The sequence below is a fragment of the Acomys minous genome (genome assembly GCF_964271855.1).
Source record: "Acomys minous genome assembly, chromosome: 12".
Classification (NCBI taxonomy): Eukaryota; Metazoa; Chordata; class Mammalia; order Rodentia; family Muridae; genus Acomys; species Acomys minous.
Window position 1 is genome coordinate 108,978,661 of NC_140493.1, and position 25,970 is coordinate 109,004,630.

At 52.2% G+C, this 25,970-nt stretch overlaps 1 protein-coding gene across 3 annotated transcripts in view; it reads left to right on the forward strand.

Annotated features, from left to right (window-relative positions):
• Positions 1 to 25,970, forward strand: part of SEPTIN9 (septin 9) — a 162,452-nt gene that overhangs the window by 32,204 nt on the left and 104,278 nt on the right. Inside the window, exon 1 of one of the 3 annotated variants that reach the window (XM_084749063.1) lies at positions 184 to 615. The exons of the other annotated variants lie outside the window; for them this stretch is intronic. Within the exon in view, the coding sequence (XP_084605189.1) occupies positions 594 to 615 (22 nt within the window). The 5' untranslated portion in view covers positions 184 to 593. Of the gene's footprint in view, positions 1 to 183; positions 616 to 25,970 lie in introns of those variants that run through there. 3 annotated transcript variants of the gene reach the window in all.

Sequence of the window (25,970 nt, forward strand, 5' to 3'; positions counted from 1 at the left end):
CGCAGCATCGCTGGGCGAGAGGAAAATAAAAGACTTTGGAAGTAGCCAGGAATTTGACTCTGAGAGTTGGTTTCCAAGAGCCTAAGTTAGGCATCTCCAAGTGGATATTAAAAGGGAGCAGCCAGACTCCAGCGGCGGGGACTGGAGGGGGCGGAGAGAGGAGGTGCTGCCGGAAGCCGCACGCTGGACGGCTGAGGCCACAGCACTGAAGGCCAGGCAGCTGGTCCCGCGCGCTCCCGGAGAGGACCAGGGACGCCGTAGGATCCCATCGAGGCTCCTTCCTTCCAACTTACTTTTTTTTAATTCCTCTCCTTTACTCCCTGTTCGCCCCTGTGTGGCAGAGACAATGCTACTTCAGTTCGGAGCAGGGACATATGACCAACACATGGAAATGTGGTAATTTGGATCTGTTCGTGATTGCAACAGATTGAAGAAATTAGACCAGACAAAGAGTGTTTTTAGAGGAAGAGGAGAAGGAGGAGGAGGAGGAGGCAGAGAGAGAGGGAGGGCGACAGGGTGAGAAAGGGGAGGAGGACCCCTCTGCTCGGGGGACACCGGCACCCCAGCTGCCTGCTGTAAATACATCCGTAGGAATGGAGAGAGACCGCATCACAGGTAGGCCACAGCCCTCCATGTCTCAAGTCTACCATCCTTGACCCCGACCCAGATCCAACTGGTGTGGCTTTGCTGTTGGCTTTGGGAAGTGAGCATCCAAGGTCACGTTTAGCTACTTTTACAGAAATATTTCCTTTTTCTGCTGACTATTCCACGTCGGTGAGCTGGAATGCCGCTTCCCAGTCTAAGCCCTGCCTGCCTGCCTGCCTGCCGTGTCTGGCTTTTATTTAAACTGGGCTCTTCTCCTCCTGTGCTGTTTTCTCTTTCATTTTCCGGTGTGCCACTTTTATGTCTGTGAGTTCAGGAACTCGGGAAGGGTGGCTGGGTGGTGGGGATGCCCGCCCCAGGGCTGAGGCAGCCGCGCTTGTTTGTCCATCATCTGGCCTTGGTCTCCTGAAATAGCCTTGCTGGGCCTCTCGGGCAGCTGATTATAGAGGTGGTGGCTCCCAGTGCTTGGAGGAGGTGTTCGCACACATGTGCACCCTCGAGCCCGCGTGTGTGTGCATGTGTGCACATGTGCGCGTGTAGGTGTGCACACACGTGTGTGTATGTGTGTGCATGCATGTGTGTGTGTGTGTTCATGGGCCTGAGTGCACGTTTGTGAGCACACATGTAGCCATGCACTCCTGCAGTCCCCTTGGATCCAGTATAGACCGAGCAGGGGTGTAAACAGTTCAAGGCTTTCCTCAGTCACCCAGCCACGTCCTTCTCAGGTTAAGCTTCTCAGTTCCTGCTGGGACCAGCCGTGTCAGAGGTCACTACTGCCTGTTCTGCTGTGGGCGCCATCTCAGTCAGTGGCTGCAGGACATTGTGGCTAGGGAATCTTAGGACTGTAACCCTTAGTCTAAACTAGTCCTTGGTCATGATGAGGCTGAACCGCACCCAAAGGTGTCATTGGCCCTGGGCTATTGGTTGCCTCTGAGTGCGTGCACAGGGCCGGGGTCCCTAAAAAACCAAAGGGAAGGAAGAAAGATATATCCCGGGGGAATGGCCTGTTGGCCATCAATCTTGGAATTACTGTGATTTCTGACATCACATCAGAGCTGGCCAGGCATTCACCGAGAGGCAGCCACCTGGTGCCTGGCTGGTGGCAGTGTGTCCTATGACTCTGCCAGGCACCTCAGAAGCCCTGGGAGGAAACACATATCTGTGGTGGGCTTGGTGTCATGACTAGATGGAGGTCATAGGTACAGGGGCGACATGGCAGGGGATGGTGGCAGCTGCTTCTGAGGCTTGCGCAGGTGGTGCTGTGCCCCCACCCCCACTCCCAGACAGCCTGGCCCTGACACCTCCGATGCCACCAGCTGTAAGACAGTTCTTTCAGTGGCTGGCTGGTAGGGGCCAGCACTTGTTTGTGTGGCTGTGCTGGGTTGTGGGCTCAGGGCCTCCTCAACCACTGAGCCACATGCCCTCAGCCCAGCCTTCATTCTGTGGATGGCAAGGCCCCAGCCCAGGTGGGTGACAGCAGGGTATTTGAGAGCCTGGCATAAGGAGGAGGTGGCTCCCTTGAGACCCAAGGGTGAAAGCTTGGAGCCTCACGGGCTGACCAGAGCTTTTTATACACTTGAACAAAGCAGCCTTTGAGAGCCATGGATCCCGGCCTTCACCACCCAGCCATCACTGGTGCCCTCAGCCAAGGACAGCACAGCGCTAGACCAGAGCAAGGCCTTCTCTTTTCACTAGTTTCGAGGCAGGTCACCTGGCCTCAGCTTCACTGTGTAGCCCTGGATGATACTGAGCTCTGGTCTTCCTCTCTCTGTTGCGGGGTGCTGGGATTGTAAAGCTGTCACAGGTTCCTGTGATGCTGGCCGTAGCTTAGGAAGCAGTCTACCAGTGGGCTACATCCCCAGATGGGAGCTTCTCTCAGGATGGGCCAGGCCAAAGATCGGTCCTCTCTTTCCTCCCTCCCTTTTTTGGGGGGACCGTAAATGGAAGCCAAGGCCCCAGTCACGCTAAGCAGGTGCCCACAACTGCTATCCTCCCAGCTATATACATTGTTGGGGTTTTTTTTTCTTTCCTCATTTTGAGGTGTAGTCTCGCTACGTGCCCCAGGCTGATCTCGAACTCACGATCTCGCTGCTTCAGCCTCTGGATAAGTGGGGTACGGGGACAGGCCACCATGCTGGGCATGAATGACTCTTTAGGAAACCTCCATTTGGGTGGAGATTTACAAAACTTTTCTCCCCCAAAACCTCAGCTGTAAATGGCCAGACTAGGAGAGAAGAGGAAAATCCCCGCCACTCCCCCAGCGTGTTCCCACCCAGGTTAATTAAGTGGGGTCACACTGGTAGCCCTAATCCTAACCCCAGTCCCTGGGGAAGTAGAGCTCTTTTCCTGACCCCGAGGGGTGGCCTTGAGCAGATCCCTGTGTGGCTAGGCCTCAGTTTCCTAATCTGCAGGGTGAGGCTGAGTCCCTCCCCACTCAGTGGGCTTCTGAGTTCTTGGTGTGCCTTTGGTTGGCTCCCGACTTCCAGCTGGGTGTGCTGGAACGTGCCTTTTTGTCCCAGTGTCAGATGCTGTGACAACCTGCTTCCATCCTCACTTCAGTAGGTGGTGAACTAGGGGTGCACATGTGCGCTCGAGTGGATGGAGACCCCCCTGGGTGGCTGCCCCCAGGGCTGGTGGCTGAAAAGTGTCCAGCCCTGCTGTCCAGGAGGTGTGACAGAGGGTGTGGACTTACCCTAGTTGGGGCCAAGGGGAGCGAGCCACTCAGGGCTCGAGTTGGCACCCTTAGCTTGGCCCCGTCCCTCCCCCTGCCCCAGCTCTTCTGCCTTGTGAGGCTGGCTTAGGGTTGTCTTCTTGGGCTCTCAGAGATTCCCCCAGGCAAATGCTTCAGACTCCTCAGCAGGGCTGGCATGAGTCACTGAGCAGGGACAGGCCTCAGAGGCACGGAATGCCGCTTCTCCAGCCAAGGGTCGGCGTGGTTTCTTTTTTCGTTGCTCTGGATTGGTTTTGTGGCTTTTAGAAATTAAGCAGTTTTATCTTGTTCCAAGCGTTTGTGTTTCAGCAGGGGGCGGGGATGGGAAGAGAGAGAGAGAGAGAGAGAGAGAGAGAGAGAGAGAGAGAGAGAGAGAGAGAGACTGACTCTCTAAGAAGGGAAGTTTCCGCTCAGCCAGTCCTTGAGAGAGCAGGGAGGGTGAGAATGCCTGGGCCAGTGGGCCAGTCACGGTCAGGGGATATGGACGGCACTGCCCACTAAGGAGTCTACACTTGGGGCTCCGGAAGGGTCCAACCTCCCTGGCATTGGATTTGTGCTCCTGGCTGGGGTCTGTTTTGTGTAGGGGGCCACCGGGGTCCCAGCTCTTCTCTGCCACAGGACAGGCAGGCACATCAGGGCTCCCTGGCGGCTGTGCCCCAGCCTCAGCGCCCATAAGTCTTCCGCTCTGTTTCTCCTCATCTCCCACCTCTGGCGCGGGCCCAACGCCTCCTGTGGTGATTGACATGTGACTTTGGTTAGCCCCGGAGGTCAGACCTCAGAAGCAGACCGTGCCGGGTTAAGTCCAAGAAGCTTTTGGCCCCGTCCTCTCCCGGCTCCTGGTGGCTGCAGCAGCCTCAGCGCTCCTTGGCTTGCAGTCATTCACCCCAGCTTCTGCCTCTGCTGTCTCGTGACCCTTCTCTCTCGGATCTCCCTCTGCCTTTTAAAAAGTGAGGATATTTAAGGGCTCAGGACAGGTGGAATGTTTGCATCTCTCTCTCTCTCTCTCTCTCTCTCTCTCTCTCTCTCTCTCTCTCTCTCTCTCTCAAGATTTATTTATTATCTATCAGTGTTTTACCTGCAGGCCAGAAGAGGGCACCAGTTCACATTACAGATGGTTGTGAGCCACCATGTGGTTGCTGGGAATTGAACTCAGGACCTCTGGAAGAGCAGACAGTGCTCTTAACCTCCGAGCCATCTCTCCAGCCCTGAATGATCACGTCTTAACTCACCACCTTACATCTGCAGAGAGCCTTTCCTTTCCTTTTTTTTTTCTTTCCAAAACCAAAAATTGTTCTATGTATGCATTTATTTGTGTTTGTGTGCACTGGCTGTGACACAGGTAGAAGTCAGAGGACAACTTGAGATGGTCCGTTCTCTTCCACCATTTGGTACAGGGTTCATTTCTTTCTTTTTCTTTTTTCTTTTTGAAAGATTTAGTTATTATTATTATTATGTATACAGTGCTCTGCCTGCATATACATCTGCAGGCCAGAGGAGGGCATCAGATCACATTATAGATGGTTGTGAGCCACCATGTGATTGCTGGGAATTGAACTCATGACTTGTGGAAGAACAGTCAGTGTCCTTCACCTCTGAGCCATCTCTCCAGCCCCTTGAGAGAGAGAGAGTTTCTTAATAGCCTGGAACTTGTCACTTAGGCCAGGTGGCCAGTGAGCTCTGAGGATCCTCCTGCGTCTGCGTCCTCAATGCTGAGATTGCACCACATGTCACTCACAGCTGGTTTTTAACGTGGCTTCTGAGATTTGAACTCAGGTCCTCATGTTTGCAAGGCAGGTGCTTTGCTGACTGAGCTACTCCTCAGGCTGAGGTGCGTGTGTGGAATTACTAAAATCTAGTACATTCTTAGGGGTGGACTGACCTGGGGCTCAGAGAGCAGCGAGGAAAAACCAGTAGATCAAATCAACCCACGGGCAGAGAAGACACTGAGAAGAAAGGCTCCGGGGTTGGAGCCAGGTCAGGGTGTAAGTGGGTAAAGGTACTGAGTGGGAGGGACTTGGTCCCTGACTCACCGAGGTGTGGCTCTGCGCTGCAGTCTCCCCAGCTCCGGGGACTCTGCAGTTCTGGGGTCTCGGTGCCCTGCTGTGATTGGCTGTAAGCAGAATGGCCTGGGCAGGCCTTAGTCCGGCCTTGGATAAGGCCAGCTGCTGTTCTCAAGATAGGATTCTTTCATGCAGGGCTCCTAGCCATGCGTGTGCTGACTTGTGCGTGACATATGTCACAGGGCATTGCTGTCGGTAATGAAGAAAGCACGGCAGGGCTGGAGAACTGGCCCCTTGCAGAAGACCTAGGTTTGATTCCAGCACCCACACAGCAGCTCACATCTATCTGTAACTTCAGTGACTTCTGCCCTCTGAGGGTACCAGGCAAACACACATGTGCAGACATGCGTGCAAGCAAACTACCCCACCCCCAACACATACACAAAAATCAAAATAGTAGATACATCTTTTTTTTTTTTAAGAAGAAAGTATTTATTGCAGATTCAGACATTTACCTAGTGTTTCAGCCCAAAGTAAAGAGGAAAGGAACAAACGGGCATTGGTGTCCTGCCTGGAGAGGGTAGCCTCAGTCTGCCTTCGTGGTGTGTGTCGGTAGGCAGGGGGCATCCTCCAGGACCTGGGTACGCAGTGAGGACACAGTGGGTGTGCCCTACAGATGGGCGGTGCCTATGTATCAACGCCCTCTCATATGCAGGATGTTGGTGACATAGCCAGGAGCTCGCTCGCTACCTGCAGAAAATAGAGAGAGGCAGCGGCAGGGATCCTTTTGTCCAGCAGGGGGCGGTGCAAGCTCTTAAAAGCCCCGTGTACCTGGGCAGTGCTTTCCCTGAATCTGCAGACTGGGGTGGGGGGTGGGGGTTGCGTGCTGCCGCTCCCAGCACAGCTTACATTAGGCTGCAGGGAAGGGAAGCAGGAAGGAGAGAGCTGGGGGGGGGGGGGCGGGGAATAAGGAGCCACTGATGTCCCTTTCTAACCCGGTGGCGCCTGGGGAGGGGAGGGGGGCTTGCCTCCTGACTCTTTTCCTATTTCATTTCCCTGCTGTTCGTTAGATGTGTTTCAATGTCTCGCATTTCCCCAACTCACTTTATTTTGTGTGATGGTGTGGCCAGTGCGCACAAGTGTGAGCACGCATGGAGGTCAACATGATCTTCCTGTACCATTTTCTACCTTGGTTTTTGAAAATTACTGTGTGTGTGTGTGTGTGTGTGTGTGTGTGTGACACGCGTGGCATGGCACATGTGTAGAAGTCAGGACAACTTTTGGGGGTCAGTTCTCTCTATGTGGGCCTCGGGGAATACTGGTGTGTGTGGCCATGTCTAGCTTCTACGTGGGTGCTGGGGATTGAACGCGGTTCCTTGCGCAGTAGAGGCCCTTCTTTGCCAATTGAGCCATCTCCCCAGGCCCCATTTTCCCAATTTTCCAAGAAACGTTTCAAACATAAGGAAAAGATGGTGGCTGCCCACACACCCTGCTGGACCCTACTGTGAAAGCTCCCTTTCTATGTCTGTCCACCGACGGTCAGGCTCTCTTCAGATATATTTTATTGACTAATTAATTTTGTCTTTGAGACAGAGTCTCAGGTAGCCGAGGCTACCCTCAAACCCATTATGTAGCCGAGGCTGGCCTTGAACTTCTAATCCTTCTACCTCTATCTCCTGAAGGCTGAGATCGCAGGCAGGCGCCAGCACGCCCAGCCCCTGGGACATCGGTTTTAATAAGCTGCTGATGTCGGTGCTCGTGACTTTTACTCCCTTCTGCTCGTGTCTCGTTAGCCACAGTGGCTCTTTTTCCACACTGCTGTTCTGTGAATTTTGACAGGTGAATGCGCCATGTGTTCCGACCTCAGCCACAACATGGAACACTGGCATCGTCCCAGAGAGTCCCCTGTCCCTTTGTCTCCCCCAGGGAGTTTCCCCACCCCAGATTCCCTTATCCAACTTTGACTGTTGGCACAGTCAGTCACTGCTGTGGTCCCCATGTTGTTCCGTGTTACAACCGGGTCGTGCTCTCTGCCTGACCCTTCTGTGGCTTTGGCATCTTCCTGTTTCCTCTGGTTGCTTCTGGTCAGGGCTTCATGATGAGCATCTTTTATTTATTTATTTTTATTTAGTTTTAATTTATGTGCATTGGTGTGAGGGCGTCAGATGTTGAGCTGCCATGTGGGTACTGGGAATTGAACCCGGGTCAGCCCTCATGAGGAGCACCTCATCCTCGTCTCTCATGGCAACTGCCTCCATCTGTCTCGTGGAATCCGGACCGATTGGCTCTTTGAGTCAGTTCTGGGAGAAAATACTAGATCTTCGCCCACAGTGGCCCAACGGCCTCAGTCCCAGCAGCATGTGCAGTGGTTCTGGCCGCTGTGCCTTCATGCCAACATTTGCTGCTGTCACTCTTAAATTTTAGTCACTCTGGTGGGCGGGTTGTGCTATTTCACTCTGGCTTTAATTTTGCATCTGTCTGATGACTAATGTGGCCCAGCACATTTTCATGACCTTCCTAGCTATTCATATATTTTTCCTTTGTAAAATATCTTTCTCAAATCTGTTGCTCATTTTCAAATTGGATGGCTCAACCCTTCCTCATTACTTCTGGATATTGCTCTTTTGTCAGATGTATGCTTTGCAAAGCGTTTATCCCGGTCTGTGGCTTGTTAATCATGGTTTTTTTTTTTTTTTAATCAGCAGAGTGTGTCCCCTCGCTTTTGGTGAAGTCTCATTTTGCAATTTCTTTCTCTTTTCTTCCTTTGCAGCTTTCACTTTCTGTGTGTTATGAGAACTGTCTCACACCAAGTTGCAAAGATGCAGTCAGTTTTCTTCTAGCACGTCTGTAATATGAGTTCTTGTGCTCCTTCCTTCAGCTTTGGGTCTGTTGAGGTGGGGTCCATGTTCACGTTGTCAGTGTCGTTTTCTGCATCTTTGTAGTTGCTCAGCTTTGGCTCTTGACCTTTCTTTCCCTGTTGTCATTTGGGCACTTCTCTTGAAAAAATCACCGAGGGCTGGGGATGTAGGAGTCAGCACCACAGGAAGTGGGCGTGGCTATGGACAGCGCCTGTCAAGCCAGCTCAAGGGTGGGGCTGTTCAAGGTCATCCGCTACTTAGAGAGCTTGAGGGCAGACTGGGCTACCCAGGTGCTGTCTTGAATAATAAGCGCGAGGTGGGCTGGGGAGAGGGCTCAGTGGTTAAGAGCACACTGGCTGCTCTTGCAGAAGACCTGGTTTTGATTCCTGACACCCACATGGTGGCTCACTCAAGCTCTAGGGGATCTGACGTCCTCTTCTGGCCTCTACACACAGACATACATACACACTCTTAGTTTTGTTTTTTTTTTTTGTTTTTTTTGTTTTTGGTTTTTTGAGACAGGGTTTCTCTGTGTAGCCTTGGCTGTCCTGGACTCACTTTGTAGACCAGGCTGGCCTCGAACTCACAGCGATCCGCCTGCCTCTGCCTCCTGAGTGCTGGGATTAAAGGCGTGCGCCACTACTGCCTGGTTTATTTTTTAATTTTTAACAAGAAAGAAAGGCCGATTTGGTTGTATATGCCTGTGATCCTAGCACTTGAGAGGCAGAGATAGGCAGATCTCTGTGAGTTCTAGGCCAGCCAGGGTTAGAGCGTGAGTGAGACCTTGGCTCAAAAAATAAATAAATAAATAAATAATTTAAAAAGATGAGAGAGAGAGAGCGTGTGTGTGTTTTGGGGCAAGATGGCTGAGAGGGTAAAGCTGCTTGCCTCCAACTCCGATGACCTGAGTTAGAGCTCCAGGACCCACATGATGGAAGGAGACAACTGACTCCCTGACTTCCACACCCTTCACACACACATGCACACACACACACACACACTGTAAAAACAGAGGTCTCCCATCCCTCCATCTTGCTACAAATCCACTGCTTGTGGTTTTCACTGAGTGCTTCTTGCGAGTGTTTGTCAAACGTCTTCCCAGGACTGTAGTTTTTGGCACTACTCTAGACTGAAGTGCTGTATATATATTTTTATAGAACAAATAGATTGCTTCTCTTGGGACCCTCTCATAGCACGAGGGTGCTCCTAACATCAGTGGGGGGGGGGCAATGGCTTCCCCAACCCCCCTCACAGTGGAGGACTCTGCTGCCCTGTAACTCAGATGGCTTTGATGTCCACAGGCAATGCAGGCCTCCCCCCCCCCTTGTGAGCTGGAGCTCATTCCCTAAGGCTGTCCCTCCTTGGATCCCACTCAGCAAGTCTGGTCTTCTGGAAATCCCAATTAGCTGCGAATTGGGGAGCCTTTTGTTGTTGTTGTTGTTGTTGAAGCAGCCCATACAATATGGGGGAGCGGCTCTTTGCTTCCGTTGGTCAGATTATCAGGAAGATTGTTTTGTTTTTTTAATTTTTAATTTTATTTACATTGGTATGAGGGTGTTAGATCCCTTGGGACTAGAGTTACAAACAGTTGTAAGCTGCCATGTAGGTGGTGTGAATCGAACCCGGGTCCTTTGGAAGAACAGACAGTGTGCTTAACCATTGAGTCACCTCTCCAGGCCCAGAAGGATTGTCTTAGATTTACTTTTATTATTTTTAGGTGTGTGCATGTGCACGTGTATGTGTGTGCACACATGTGCGCATGTATGTATACACCCATGTATGCACATGTGTGTACATGCGTACATATATGTGTACATGACTTCAGGTGCTCAGAGAGGACATATTCTCTTGGGGCTAGAGTTATAGGTAGTTGTGAGCTGCCAGCCAAACTCAGCTTTTTTTTTTTTTTCCGAGACAGGGTCTCTCTGTGTAACACTGCCTGTCCTGGACTTGCTTTGTAGACCAGGCTGGCATCGAACTCACAGAGATCCACCTGCCTCTGCCTCTCTGAGTGCTGGAATTAAAGGTGTGTGCTACCACGCCCAGCTACCAAATTCAGCTTTGCTAGAGTAGTCCAGGTTGGGTCATCTCTCTGCCCCTCAGGAAGGCTACTTTAAAGACTAAACATGAACAACTGGCCACAGTGGGAGGTTTGGAAGGGAGCGGAGCGTGGAGCACCAACTCCCTAAGTGGGTGAATCCTGGGCTCTTCCTGTGTGCTCCTGAGCCAAATTATCGTGGGGTGTCATAGAGACCACGCTGTGTGACAGTGATGGCTTTAGTCACCTGCTGGGGATCAACAGACGCCTTCAGTGCTTAAAGCCACCTTTGCTGGCTGGTGATAGTGTGCGCCGCAGGTGTGCTTGCTCACACTTGTGATCCAGCACTCAAGAGTCGGAGGCAGGAAGATCAACATGAGTTTGAGACCAGCCTGGGATACAAGGAAGTTCAAGGTCTTGCTGGGCTTCCTAGCAAGACCGTGTCTAGGGCTGGAGAGCTGGTTAAGATCCCTGTTGCTCTTACAGAGGATCTGTCTGTAACTCCAGTTCCAGGGGGATCAGATGCCCTCTTCTGACCTCTGCAGGCACCAAGTGTACACACATACGTTGCATAGACATTCATGTAGGCAAAACACTCGCATAAAACAAAAGCAAATAGATATAAAACAAAAAGTTATGCCAGGCATGGTGGCGCACGCCTTTAATCCCAGCACTCGGGAGGCAGAGGCAGGCCATTCGCTGTGAGTTCGAGGCCAGCCTGGTCTACAAAGTGAGTCTAGGACAGCCAAGGCTACACAGAGAGACCTTGTCTCGAAAAAAATCACTCCCCCCCCCCAAAAAATTTTAAAACAAAAATTTATGTCTCAAAAATAAAACAAATGGACACACACACACACACACACACACACACACACACACACACACACACACACACACACACCCTACCCCTATAAGTTGAGATTAAAATCAGTGATACAGTAGCTGTTTCCTGGCCAGGCCCTGACTAAGCCACCAAGTCAGTAGAAGGAAGGAAGCAATGATGATAAGAGCAGAAATCAAGGAAATGGAAAAAGAGAAGAAATAAGGTCATTTTTTTTGTTGTTGTTGTTTCTTTAAGACGATACAGAGCGACAAATTTCAGCTAGACTGCTGAGCTGGAGGGGAGAGTCCCAGCATGGCGGTCAGCGTTAGAACAGAGCTGGTCAGCGTTAGTGCTGAGGTGTTCTGCTACGAGGTGTAGCAGCCGCACGCAGGTAGAGCTGGGCCTGGTGGGTCACACTTTTACTCCCAGCGCACGGAAGCAGAGATGGGTGGGCCTCTCAGTTCCAGGCCAGCCAGGGCTCCAGAGTGAGTGACACGCTGTCCTTAAAATCCTGTAGACACAGGAATGCCATGAGCAACCCCTTCGCGTAAATTCCACAGTGTGTAGAACACGAAGCGAGTTTTTCAGCCAGGCATGTGAGACACACCTGTGATCCTTGGTTTTAGGAGGCTGATGTAGGAGGATTGGGAGTTTGAAGCTAGAGCCGGGTGTGGTGGCGCACGCCTTTAATCCCAGCACTCGGGAGGCAGAGGCAGGCGGATTGCTATGAGTTCGAGGCCAGCCTGGTCTACAAAGTGAGTCCAGCACGGCCAAGGCTACACAGAGAAACCCTGTCTCAAAAAAAAAAAGAGAGAGAGAGAGAGTGAGTTTGAAACAAACCTGTTTCAAGAAAACAAATGATGATGACCAAAAACAACATTAAAGGAGATTAAAGAAACCCAAATAGCGCCCTGCCTGTGATATTTAACTGCGCCGGGCCTGGCAGTGCACGCCTTTAATCCCGGTGCCTGTTTGGTGGGCTCTAATATAGGTTCTGACCTTTACGCACACTGCTTAGAATTAGCAGTGCACTGTGTCACAAGCAGGTAATGCTGGAGACGGGGACAGTTATGTCTGTGCCCACCCCTAGGGCAATAATGTCACCGCTACATTGCATTTGTTGGCTTCAGTTTACTAAATAGACCCAGTTCCCCTCGATACCTGTCCATAAGCCTGGTTTTTTTGTTTGTTTGTTTGTTTTGTTTTGCATGTGCATGTGTGTTTGCATGTGTGTTTGCAGATGTGGGCGCAGGAGTCTGTGTGCCCAGGGTTGACTTCTCTCCTGAGGGCAGGGCCACTGTTGGTGCTAGCCTGGAGTTCCCTGACTCCGCCTCCTGCACATTGGGTTACAGGTAGTGCTGCCACGGCGCCTGTGCGTGCTGGGTCCCGTGTTTGCTTGGCAAGCATTTTGTCTGCTGAGCCATCTCCCCAGCCTCGTATTCTTTTTTATTTGAATCTTAACCACTACTTATGTTTGAGCCATGGAAATGCACGCATATAAAAGAAAGCTATAAAGGGTTAAAGAGGCCCAGTCCAAAGAGGCAGAGAGCTGTTAAGATGCAAACAGAGGCTGCAGGTGGTCAGTCAGAGGCAACGCTACAGATCCCAGCGGGAGAACTACTGGAGGTGCTGAGAGCCCAGCCCCAGGGTTTCAGGATCCTCAAAGGAAGGCCCTGGATCCTAGAGGAACCCTTTGGGGTCCCACCTACTTGAGGGCCCCCCCCCCCCCCGCCCCAAGCTGTCTTTGGTTGTTGGTTCCTAAATTTAGAGTGCAGCATTCCAAGGTTTGTTCTGGGAGAGCTGCCAGGGACAACGCTGCTCTGGTTGGAGGGTACCAGGGGCTGGCCCTGCCAGACACTGTGGGACCATGATGCTCCACCTCATCAGTTTAGTTCCTGGTCTGGGTGGGGGGGGGCAGCCCTGATGTCACAGTCATTGGCCAGGCCAGGAGAGGTGGCTTGCTGTGCCAGCAGCCCCAGATTTGGGGCATGGCCGTCAGAGCTCAGGTGTCTCTCTGCTGTGTGGTGCAGACCCAGCCTTCCTTCTCGTGCTGCCCAGGTCTGAAATGGCATCTGCTGAGGGCCAGGCTTCAGAGACCCAGGACTGGCACAGGGCAATGCTGCTCTTCCCTGTGTGCCCAGGGCACTTGGGATCTGTTCCCCTGGGCATGGAAGGTGGTGGGGGTGGGGGTGGGGGTCCCCAAGGCACTGACCCTTCTGCCTCAGTTACTTTTTTAGTGTTGTTAAGAGACACCCTGACCAAGGCAACTTATGGGAAGAAAGTTTATCGGTGGCTTGCTTGCAGTTTCCAAGAGACAGAGACCAAAGTGCTGGGGCAGCGGCTGAGAGCTTCCGTCTTACCTGTCCGTCTTACTGGACTCTTCTGCACTGGGCCCAGCCTGTGTGTGTGTCTCTCCAGGTCCTGTTCCAACGTCTCCAGCCCCTGCATGTTCTAAAGTTCCAGGTCCGGAAGGAGGCCTGCCTCTTTTCTTTCCCCTAGCATGCTTGTGTGTGAGTGTGTGTGTGTGTGTGTGTGTGCACATGCGCTCGTACACGCCTTTGACAGAGGAAATGATTCACACCCAAGTTCAAAGGTTAGGGTCAAGAGCAACCAGCGTGGGTGAAAGGAACCAAGGAGAGGAAGCAGGATGGGATGAGGTGGGGGCAGGAGGCTGGGCGGGGCCTGCAGAACCAACTCCCACACTTTGGAAGCCCTGGTAGGAATCACCCAATATCCCAGAAGCCACTGGATTCCAGGCTCCCAAGTGCAGTGCTGTTTCATGAGGGCTGTAAGATGCACACAGAGTGAAGGAAGTGTCAGGGAAGTGTGTGTATGTGTGTTCAATGTGGGGGTGGGTACAGATTGTGTGTGTGTGTGTGTGTGTGTGTGTGTGTGTGTGTATTTAGCTCTCATTTTAATTTCAGTGTCTCCCTGACTGACAGAATCTCCACCTGCCTTTCCATCCTTCCAAGCTGCCTGTAGAAGGACATGCATGCCCAAGTACTCTTGTGCACATGCGTGCATGTACACACACACACACACACACACACACACACACACACACCCACCAGCTAAGGGCCAGCACCCCCATGGTCAGTACCTAGGCCTGGCAGGAAACCGGCTCTGGGAAGCTGTAGGCCACACCTTTGGCATGAAATCATGTTTTGTTGCTGTTCGTTCACAGCGACACAGAATGGGGGTGGGGCAGGGCAGGTTCAGTTTGAAGAACAGTTGTGTGGGACAGCCCTGGGGACTCACCGTGGTCTCTGGAGGGCGTGGGGGACAGAGATATATCCCCCGGGCGGAGGAGGGGGTCTTACAAGGCAAGTATCACCACACCGAATGCCAGCGTGCCCTTTGCTACGTGAGCTTTGGGCGGTGGGAAGGCTGACCTCAGAGATGACCTTCAGCCCTGCCCCTGGACTCTCAGCCAAGATCAGAGCCTAGAAGGTTCCACACCAGGAAGGGTTGGTCTGCAGCAACATAGCCACCCTCCCCGCTGGCCCTGGAGCCTTAGGGAACCTGTTAGCGAAAGCACAGCGTCTGAGCTAAGCCTGCTATAACCTCAGCCTCGGAGGCTGAGGCAGGAGGATTGCTGGCTGCAGACTGAGGCCCTGTCTCAAACACACAAATAACAACAAAAATGAAAACAAAATCCCACAGGCTGACTCTGGGTCCCCAGGATGCCATGAGGCTCAGGGGAGGGAGCCGAATGGCCCAGTGAATGTTGGGTGGTCATGCGGGGCCCATGCTCATAAGTGACCAGCTGGGGTGAACAGCGTGTGACCTTAACCATGAGACAAAATTGGAGGGGCAGGATTTTGGGGGGGGGGGACGACTGCCAGATACTGGGATACTGAACAGCTGCCTAAAACATCAGGATTGTCTTGTGAGGGTTGTGGGGGGGGGGGGGAGGCAGAGCCTGAAAGGAAGGTGTGGGCAGAGCTGGCTGCCCCTGGAGGCTCTGAAGCATCCATCTTGGGGTGGTAGCCAGGAATTCTTGGCGTCCCTTGGTGTGTAGCTGTGTGACTCCTGTTTCTAGTCTGTTTCATCTGGCTTTCTTCTCCCCGCCCCACCCCACCCGCATGGTGGGTGAGTGACAGGGACAGAGACTGTGTATATGCATGTGTGTCTGTGTGTGTACATGTCTTTATCTGTGTATGTGTGTGTTTATGTGTAGTATGCATGTGTGTCTCCGTGTGTCTCTGTGTTTATTTGTGTGTATCTGTGTCTAAGTTACCCTCTCCAGTTGTTAGATCAGGCCCTCATACTCCACTCCACCCTCATTTTAACTCCATGATAGCCACAGATGCTCTATTTCCAAGGAAGGTCAAAGCCACAGGTACCAGGGGCCCAAGCCTGAACTCCTGGTATCCTTTGCAGGGGTCATGGTCCAACCTTCTACAGAGGCTCAGCCCTCAGAGAGGATGTGCTTGGCTGGTAGGGGCCCAGGGAGGACCCACTAAGGTTCCAGAGCTTGAGAAAGTGCCAGGGGGTGGGGCTCTGCCAGGACTGTGGGATGATGGTATGGTTGCGGAAACAGAGTGCTGAAGGAAGGAAGCCAAGAGCTATAGTCACTGTCACCCGCCCAGAAGACTGGAGGATGGTAAGGTAGAGGGTGAGCCTTTGAGCTCCTGCAAGTATCGAAGCAGTCCTTTATGCTTGGAATGCTCTGGAAAGTGTGGAAACGCGTTCTTCTCTCCATTTTCACTTAACATTAATAAAATAGGCTATTTCCTGAAGTAGCGAGTTGCTGTTGCCTTGAAGTTTCAAGGAAGGGCTGTGTGGCTGCTCTGCGTGGCTCAGAAGGCAGGACCTCAGAGCAGCTGTCAATACAATGCAGTAAGCTTTTAAGAGTTTGAATCCCCAGTGTCCCTGTACTGAAGGGTCTGCGTGCAGTGGGGCTCGCCACCAGGCCCCTCCTGTGTCAGGCTCTAGAGTTTGAGTCACCTAGTGTCCCTGTGCTCAGGGGTCTGCAGGCAGTGCGGCTCACCCCCAAATGGGACCAGATTCTGTCCTGTTCACCATCTCTCCGCCCTTTCCTTTCAACTACACGGGTGACAGGAAGCTTGCTGCCCTGGTTCCTATGGAAACAGAACCTCAGCTCCATTCAGTCTGAGGATAGACTTGGAAATTAAATACCTAACACATTCTGGGGAAGTGTGAGCAGATGGTTTAATGTGCGTAAGCGCGCAGACGCACGTGTGACTCATGTGTGCACAGATGCATGTGCACGCAGTCGTGAGCCTAAAGACCAAGCTATTCAGGCTGAGGCCTGAGCCTGGGTGGATACTGTTCTCATAGCTTTACGGAATTAACACATTTTTATTTCATAATGCACCTTTGAGGGAGATAGCATCCATCTCATTTTATAGATGAGAAAACGAAGGCTCTAAGGGCCAGCGAGCCTGTGGTTCCCTTGTTCCACAATTGCTAGCTTCTGTCTGATGTAAAGCTGAGGTTATCAGAAGGTTCTAGAAAGAGTTCTCTTCTCTGAAGCTCCTGCTGGGATTGGAACCCCTTTCAGGCTGAAGGCTGAATGATCCTGCACAGGGTGGTTGGCCTCCTGGCCCGCCTCTGTAGCTCGGGCTGCTGTCACACCATGCTTGCTGCTCGTGGCCTATCAGCTGGCTTGGGAGGTGCAACTCTGCAGCCGTCAGGGAAGGAAGTGGCCCATGAGCAGGTCATTTCTCTGCTCTGGATGTCCTGGGAAGAATGGACGAAGGGCTTGCCGGCTCCGACTGCCCTTTCTATGCCCCTCATCACGGGTAGACAACCATTGATGGGTCACATCCGCTGCGGGAAAGGGCCAGCGTCTCCTTGTCATACAGCTGTCAGGGACATGATCCCAGGCCTTTGTGTCAGTTACCTCTTCGCCCCGGGCTGGTGCCCACAGGTGGCATCTCACTGCTTGTGGGCAGTGGGTTGAAGGGAAGTGGTGTCTGAAGATGTGGAGCCACATGCTGGCTCCACAAGCTTGCAGTGGCCAAGGTCCCCACCCTGCTCTGAGCACCTCCGAATGCAAGGCCAGGAAGAAATCAAGATGGAGTTTTGGGGTTTTAACTTAAATAAAAAATTTTTTGAGACAAGTTCTCTGGAAGCACAGGCTGGGCTAGATTTTGTTTTTGTATTTAGTTTTTTGAGGTAGGGTATTTCTGGGTAGCCTTGGCTGTCCTGGGACTCACTCTGTAGACCAGGCTGGCCTTGAACTCAGAGATCCTCTTGCCTCTGCCTCCTGAGTGCTGAGATTAAAGGCATGCGCCACAGCTCAGTTTAAAGTAGAATTCTTTTTTTTTTTTAAAGTTTATTTATTTATGTATGCAACGTTCTGCTTGCATGTGTGCCTGTCCGCCAGAAGAGGACACCAGATCTCGTTATAGATGGTTGTGAGCCACCACGTGGTTGCTGGGAATTGAACTTGGGACATTTGGGAAGAGCAGACAGTGCTCTTAACCTCTGAGCCATCTCTCCAGCCCTAAAGTAGAATTCTTAACAGTTCCCCTGCCCTGCATGCTGGGATTACAGAGGCTGGTGCCAACTTCATCTCAAGACTAACCAATCTATCTCCTTTTTTTTTTTTTTTAAGATTTTATTTATTTATTTATTTATTTATTTATTTATTTATTATGTATACAGTGCTCTGCCTGCATGCATGCCTGCTGGCCAGAAGAGGGCATTAGATCACATTATAGATGGTTGTGAGCCACCATGTGGTTGCTGGGAATTGAACTCAGGACCTTTGGAAGAACAGCAGAACAGTCAGTGCTCTTAACCTCTGAGCCGTCTCTCCAGCCCCAATCTATCTCCTTATCTACCCCCCTTCCTCTTTCTCTCCCTCTCCCACTTCTTCTCCCCCTCTTTTTTAGTCTCACGTAGGCCAGGATGGCCTTGAACTCCCATGTAGCCAAAGATGACATTGAATTTTGGGTCTTCCTGCCTCAACCTCATGGGTGCTGGGCACACCCTCATACCCAGTGTACATGGTGCTGGGATTGAACCCAGACTTCCATGTGTGCTAGGCAAAGCACTCTACCAACCGAGTTCCATCCCCGGCCCTCAGGATGGCATTTGAGCTAGTCATCTGCATGCTTGGTCATTCTTTGCTCATTGCAGTTGCTCGATAAAACACAGAGTAACTGAGCCGGGCATGGTGGCGCATGCCTTTAATCCCAGCACTTGGGAGGCAGAGGCAGGTGGATCGCTGTTAGTTCGAGGCCAGCCTGGTCTACAAAGTGAGTTCAGGATAGCCAAGGCTACACAGAGAAACCCTGTCTCGAAAAACCAAAAAAACAAAACAAAACAAAACAAAAAAACCACAGAGTGACTGAGTGTGTGTTTCCCAAGCACCTGAGGCACCAAGAGCTAAAAGCTTTGGTCAGTCTTCCCGACTGTATCCTACGGCTCAGGGTCCTCCTTTGGGTGTCTGACCATGATGGCAGGGGGTCCTCTGTCCCTCCACTGGCTCTGTGTGACATAAGGGAAGCAGCTGGAGATGACCAGCACCCGGCTGCTGTCCAGCTGTGCACCAGATCCCCTGGCATGTTGTGTCGGTGATTGTCGGCCACAGGTGCATTGTGCCACGTGCTGGGTAGGCATAGGTGCAGATGTCCCTCCCTGTGGGCAGTGCCCACACTCGCTGTATCCAAAGACCCCCAAGAAAGGATCTGAATCTGTGGGTCCCGTGAGCCTCTTACCTATAGGGGAGGCCCTTGGTCCCACACCACACCAGAAAGGACTTCTGTGCAGGGTGTTAGGGTCAGGTTAAGCAGGCCCAGGAGGCCTGGGACGTGTCCTTGCCTCTGTCCCTGTGGTCCAGCCCTGAGCTGCCATCCTCTGAAGAAGACCAACACGGGAAGTACCTAATATCAGAAACCAAACGAACCAACAAAATACCCCAACTCCGTCGGGCTGTGGATGCAGCTCGTTGGTAGAGCTGTCTTGACCTCACCGATTTCTCTAATAGAGGGCACCCTGGCGTTGCGTGGGACTCTGAGGTGCTTCCCTGCAGTGCAGGGCACCTTGCTGGGACTCTGTTTCTTCTACTGCTACCTCTAGAGGCCCAGCAGGGGTGGACATGGGAGCTGGGTATGTGGATCCAGACCCTGGGTTGGCAGGCATTGTTGGGGAGCTTGAGAGCGCCTGTGCCCTCTGCCCATCCTCCACCCTGAGGAAGGGGGACCATGGGACAGCTGCCTTGCAGTATGTAACAGAGCATCCATGGAATAAGGTAGAGTCCCTGGGGCCCACGGAAGTAACAGTAGGCCCTCAGAAAGGGGGTGCTTGGCCCTCTTTCTCTTCCATTTCACCCCATCCCCACTCCTTATGTTCCTTCATCATCATCATCATCCTCTTCCTCCTCCTCCTCCTTCTTCTTCTCCTCCTTCTTTTTGATTTTTTGAGACAGGGCCTCTCTGTGTAGCCTTGGCTGTCCTGGACTCACTTTGTAGACCAGGCTGGCCTCGAATCCACAGCGATCCGCCTGCCTCTGCCTTCCGAGTGCTGGGATTAAAGGCGTGCGCTGCCACGCCCGGCCCTCCTTCATCCTTCTTACATTCCTTCCTTTCCCTTGTCCCCCATAAATGCCCTTCCTACCATCCAGGGCCCCCTGCTGGTTCTCTGAGTAGGGGGCTCAGGCCAGGATGGCTCCCTGCCTTGTGGCTTCTGGGAGGTGGCCTCCAAACAGGCCAGTCAGATATCCAGGAAGTCAACTGGGTGCCCAGGTGGGCTGGAGGCCTTTCTCTGGGATGTCAAGGAAGGAGTTCATGTTCCGTGACACATATGCATGCCGGGCTCTGAGCACAGGGTAGGGCAATGAGCTGGCTCACACTTCCTGGAGAGTCATCTGGGTCAGGCGTGAGAGGCTCAGGCTGAGGAAGCCAACGTCTTTATCCTGAGATAAGTCTCGGTAGGTGTCCTCAGAGCCCTGGGAAGAAAAATGAGGCACCCCTGGGGCTATACTGTCATTCTGACACATGCTTCACAGCTACAGTAGCTTTGTTACCTTTCCTTACCCTGAAATCCCTGTGACCCTGTCACTTACCGTTAACCCCAGACTGCCATCATTCGCTCAGTGCACTTCTCCATCCTCCGTCCACTCTTTTATTTTTATTTTTTATTTATTTATTTATTTATTTATTTATTTATTTATTTATTTATTTTTGAGACAGGGTTTCTTTGTGTAGCCTTGGCTGTCCTGGACTCACTTTGTAGACCAGGCTGGCCTCGAACTCACAGCGATCCACCAGCCTCTGCCACCCGAGTGCCGGGATTAAAAGCGTGCGCCACCACCGCCCGGCTGAGTCTCATTTTCCTGATTTCCTACTGCTACCCGCTCCATTCGGCCACCCAGGGTAACTTCTGCCTAACCAGAGTGCACGGGAGGTGTTAGGGCCTGGTTCCCATCCTGGCTTTGTTATCCATCCACCAGGCCCCGCCGTCCTTGGCAAGTCTCCTTGCCTGGTTTAGAACAGGTGGAGGGGTCAACCATCCGCTTCAGATGCAGAATGGACCACTCACTGAGCTCCTCTTTGGGGCCGGAGCCTTTAGTATGTCATCATGGTCCCCTTCAAACTAGGGGTCCTTGCCTCAGTGTCGGGTCAAATCAGAGGCTGTGCCAAAAAATCCAGTGTCCTGTGGGTGGAGTCTGATGCCAAGCTCAGGTCTTAGCACACTCATGCTGGGGGCACACATCCTCCCTGAAGCACCTGGCTCCTTCCTGCCACTCTCCCATCTGACCTCGCCTGTCTCTCTCGTGATCTGCATGTCCCCTGCAGTTCTGGGTATACCTGTGTTTGTCACCTGTCCCTCCTTTCACAGAGAGCTATGTTCTCTGTTAGGCTAAGGCCCCTATTTCCAGTCTTTTAAAAAAAATGCCTTGGATGCACACGGCTATTCCTTTTGCTGTTTTCTGTGCCAACACTGCTCAGGGTTCCCATTTTGTCCTTGAGAAGCTTCCCTGCTTGGGTTGCTTGGTGGTCCCGTACTGCATTGTATCAGTCAGGAGACTGACCCTCTGCGTGATGATGATGATGATGACAGCGATGGTGGTGATGATGATGGTGGTGATGGTGGTGGTGATGATGATGGTGATGATGATGATGATGATGATGATGACAGCGATGGTGGTGATGATGATGGTGGTGATGATGATGATGATATGATGGTGATGATGGTATGCTGGTGATGATGATGGTGGTAGTAATGATGATGATGGTGGTGCTGATGGTGGTGATGGTGATGATGTGCTAAAAGGACAGCTACTTGAGCAAGACAAGTTTCTTCTCATGTCCTAGCCGGGTTTAACTTTTCTTGTCCCCCTCCACCAGTAATGACCGAGTGGCGGGGCCATCCCAAGCATCAGGGCAGTGGAGAAATGTCTTGTTTCGCTGGCCAACCATATGCGCAACGAATGCTTCTGTAGCTGTAGAAAAAGAAAGTCCAAGCAAGAGCCTGCCTTCTGCACCAGGGCTCCTTTCGCAGAGCAGTGGCAATCACACAGCAGAGATCCCTTCACTGTGATCCCAAGACTTGCAGTGGGCAGGGGCCAGGCTCCCTGTGGAGGGACTGTGGCAGCTGTGGCAGCTGTGGCAGCTGTGGCAGCTGTGGCTGCAGCTCAGCTGGCAGGTGGAATGAGGAGTGAGTGTCATGGACGTGACAAGGTTCTGCAGGAGGGTGACACAGGCCCTGAAACTTTAGGTTTCAATATGACGATGTTGGGTTTTTCCTAGATGAATGTTCTAGGTGACTCATGAGAGTGGCCAAACCTCTGCCTCCATGGGCCCTGCACTGCCCGATGGCGAGGAAGATCCTGTGTCCCTTATGGGTTTCATTGTTTCTTTCTCCCTGTGCTTGGGGGAGGGGCTGCTCATCTGGTAGCTCCCCAGGCTGGAGCACCCGTTTTGATCTCTTGGGAAACAATGCCTCAAGCACTCAAGGTTCCACTTGGGTCTGTGTGCAGCCCTGAGCTCCAAACCTTGAGGGGCCTTTTGGAGCCAGGCTGACTGACTTCCTGTGTTTCAGCTATGGCACCCTGCTCAGCTGTGCACTCACAGGGCTGACACAGCAGCCTGGGGCCAGGCCAAGCCACCGGGACTCAGGCTCTGTGGTCCCAATAATCACACAGACCCTGTCTGGGAATGTCCCCACCCTGCTCCTGTAGGTGAGGGATGTCTGCCTAGTGTAAGTAACTATGCACAGAGGTGGCCCATCTGGCTGAAGTCAAAGCCAATTTCACTCCTGGCTTCTTGCCTCCCCTGGCCAGACACTCCCTGAGTCCTCTGTGAGACACTAAATGTGATGGGTAGTTTTTCTTTTTCTTGTTGTTTTAAAATTTGTTTATGTTATGTATGAATGCTCTGCCTGCATGCACTCCTGCACACCAGAAGAGAGCATCAGATCACATTATAGATGGTTGTGAGCCACCATGTGGTTGCTGGGAATTGAACTCATGACCTTTGGAAGAACAGACAGTGCTCTTAACCACTGAGCTATCTCTCCAGCCTGTGATGGGTAGTTTTAATTGTTAACGTGACACTGTCTATAATCACCTAGAAAAGCCAGTCTCAGCGAGGGACTGTCTGGAATAGGCCAGCCTGTGAGTGTGTCTGTGGTGGGTGCTCACACGGTGGCTCCCCTCTGGAGCACCCATTTTGACCTCCTGGGAAACGATGCCTCAAGCTCTCAAGGTTCCACTTGGGTCTGTGTGTAGCCCTGAGTTCCCACCCTTGAGGGGCCTTTGTTGAGGCAGGCATGCCGCGTTCTCAGAAGCTCTCCCACTGTCAGCTTGGAAGGCTGAGCATAGGCTGGGAAGAGGGAAGACATGGGTGAGGGGTTTTGGAAATAGGTAGGGATAATGACAGTGCCTGTTTTGTTTTGTTTTTGAGACAGGGTTTCTCTGTGTAGCCCTGGCTGTCCTGGAAGTCACTTTGTAGACCAGGTTAGCCTCAAACTCACAGAGATCCACCTGCCTCAGCCTCCTGAGTGACAGTGTTTTTTTGGTTTATTTTTGGATTTTTTTTTAAAGAAAAATACTTATTTTTATTTTATATATATGAATATTTTACCTGCTGGGATGTATATGCACTGCCTGCATGCAGTGCCCACAGAGGCCGGAAGAGGGCGTCAGATCCCCTAGAAGTGAAGTTATGAGCTGTTGTGAACTGCCTAATGGGGGCTGAATGCTGAGCCTGGGTCTTCTACCAGAGCAGCCATCTTGCCAGCCCCTTATTTTATTGTATTTATTTATTTTTAAAAGACTTACCCACGTGTCTCTCTATGCGTGCATCATTGTGTACGGGTGCCCACAGGAGCCAGAAGAGGGTGCCGGTCCCTTGGAGCTGGAATTACAGTGGGTAGCGACTCACCCAATGCCCTGACAGAATTTCTTACTAATTAACAAAGCTCTGAAGCCTGTCTGGCTTGGTATCACCTCAGGGACTTGGACCCCAAAGTGAGACAGTGGTAATTGGCCCCCCAGAGGCCATGGTTGGCTTGTTCCCTCCTGGCCTGTTGCCATGTTAGGCCACTCCTTCAGCTCTCCGTTGTGCAAGTCTGCCAGAATACTGTCTGTCCATCCTTGCTTAGTCCTCAGGAGCCAGGTCCCCCAAAATACGGAGGACCCCCCAGGTGTGGAGCAGCAGCAGTGGTTTTGGGTCCCCAGGCCATGGGTCTGGTTATTTGTCATTTGTGTCAGCCTCTCTCTTCTCAGACTGCTTGGCAGAGCTGGCAAGCCCCTGGCAAGGGCCCTAGGTCTGCAGTCATCCGACTGTGACTCACACTGGGGAACAGGGACAGAGCAGGAGCTGGGTGTGTTAACAGCAAACTCATTAGTCCCAGAGGTCGCTTCACATCAGGGATAAATGGCTCATTTAGGCTGCCTGGGGCACAGCCAGCCAGAGAAAGCAGCCCTACTTTATCCTGAGGGCCCGCCCACCTGCCTGTCCCCCTTTCTTCCCATCCTGATTCCCAGGCAGGTCATGAGCCTGGACTGGGGCTGCCTGTCAGAGGGAGGCTGGCCTAGACTGGCTGCCACTCTCCCATAGGATCCCTGTGGGAGTCTGGGGTATGACTTGTAGCAGGAAACTACCAGATTCTGGTGGACAGGCAACATGGAAAACTCCAGCCACTCAGACCCCGCCCCCTTTGACTATTCATGTGTCTCCCCAGTAGCCCTCTGGAGTGAGTAGCCAGAGCTAAGCAGCCCCTGCCACCTTGGGCCTGGCCTGCGCTCTTAGGAAAGCCCTTGATTCGTGTTCCTGGGCTCACTGGCCGGGTGAGTTGCTTTCCTGTTGCTGTGATAAAATACCTGATAAAAGCAACTCCAGGGAGAAAGTGTTTGTTTTGGGTTGCAGTCCATCCTGGTGGGAAGTAACAGCAAGCAGGAGCTTGAGGCAGGTAGTCACACTGCACCATAGTCAAACAGAGAGCCTTGGGTACTTATGCAAAGTTCACTTTTCCCTTTTTTTTGTCTTTTAAAAATAATTAATTTATTGCATGGTGGGCATGTCCTGCCATTTCACGTGTGTGGAGGTCAGAGACAACTTTCTGAGTCTTATCTCTCCCTCTGCCATGTTGGTCCCAGGGATTATACCCAACTGGGCTGCAAGCTGGGCACAGAGGCAAGTGCCTTTACCCACCAAGCCACCTCACCACCCACTTCCTCCTTTTTATACAGTCTAGGACTCCATTCTAGGGAATGGCGCCGCCCATAGTGGGCGGGTCTTCCCAATTTATCCAAATTAAGATTATTCTGGATTTACCAAATTGGGATTAACCATCTCAGTGGCCAAAGTGGAAACAGAGTCCAGACGTGTCCGAGAGAGTCACTGTGTCCACCTGCTTCAAGGCTGTGTGTGCAGGCTCCATGGCCCAGGCCATATCCTCATGGCCACCAGCAGATAGGGTGCCTGTCCCTTCCAAGCTGAGACCTTCTTCTTTCGGTTCTCAGGTTGGCTTGGCACCTCTTGTTAGGGGATGAGGAGGGGGAAAATATCCAAGTTCCTATAGGCCAGTCACCCCTGTCTTATCTACTCCCAACTCAGGGTGGGGGGAGCTGATGGTCCCAAATTCAGGACCCCAGGGTGAGCTTCTGGTAACACTAGGTCCTGCTTCCTCTCCGCTTGCTGTTCTGTGAAGAGCAGAGTTGATGTCCAGTTCTGTGGTGACAGCACCAGTCAGGCTGACTGCTCCCTCTCTGTCTCCCTACCTCCCTGCCTTGCCCTCCCCCCCCCTCTCTCATTTCTGTTTCTCCCTGAGGGGGACCCTGCAGGTGGTCACCGCAGGCAGGGGAGCAAACCTCAAAGAGGTGAGACCGTGAACTCGTGAACCCGCGCCATGCTATCAACACTTCCTACTCTCTATCTTCCTTTTCTTTCCTCTGAGTCAGAGCCCCATGTAGGCCAAACCGCTATGTAGCTGAAGACGGCCTTGAACTCTTGAGCCTCCTGCCCCCACCAGCCGAAGGGCCAGGGTTCCGCCGCTGTGCTCTCTTTATGGACTGCTGGAGCTTGAACCCAGGAGAGCGTGCGTGCGTGCTCGGCAAGTGCCAGACCAGCTGAGCTCTATGCCCAGCCCTGCTTATTCATTTTCTGTGCTGGGGATGGAAACGGGAGTCTCAAACCTGCTCAGCAGATGTAACACCACAGCCAACCCCAGCCTCTGTCTCTTTTTTCTTTTATTATTTTTTTGTCTTTTGGCAAGAAGGGAAAAAAAAAGAGTATCCAAAAGCCCAGGCTAGCCTTGAACTCTCTATAGCTGAAGTTGGCCTCGACTTCTTATTCAGAGGCATGAGCCCCTGATTCCTGAGTGCTGGGGTTACAAGCCTGTGCTACTGTACCCAGCTTGTGTCTCTTTTAAATGGCCCAAAGCAGAAAATGACCAAAGGCAGTATGCGCACAACGGTTTTCCATCTCTGGGCGCACAGGCATTGGGGAACAGGTGG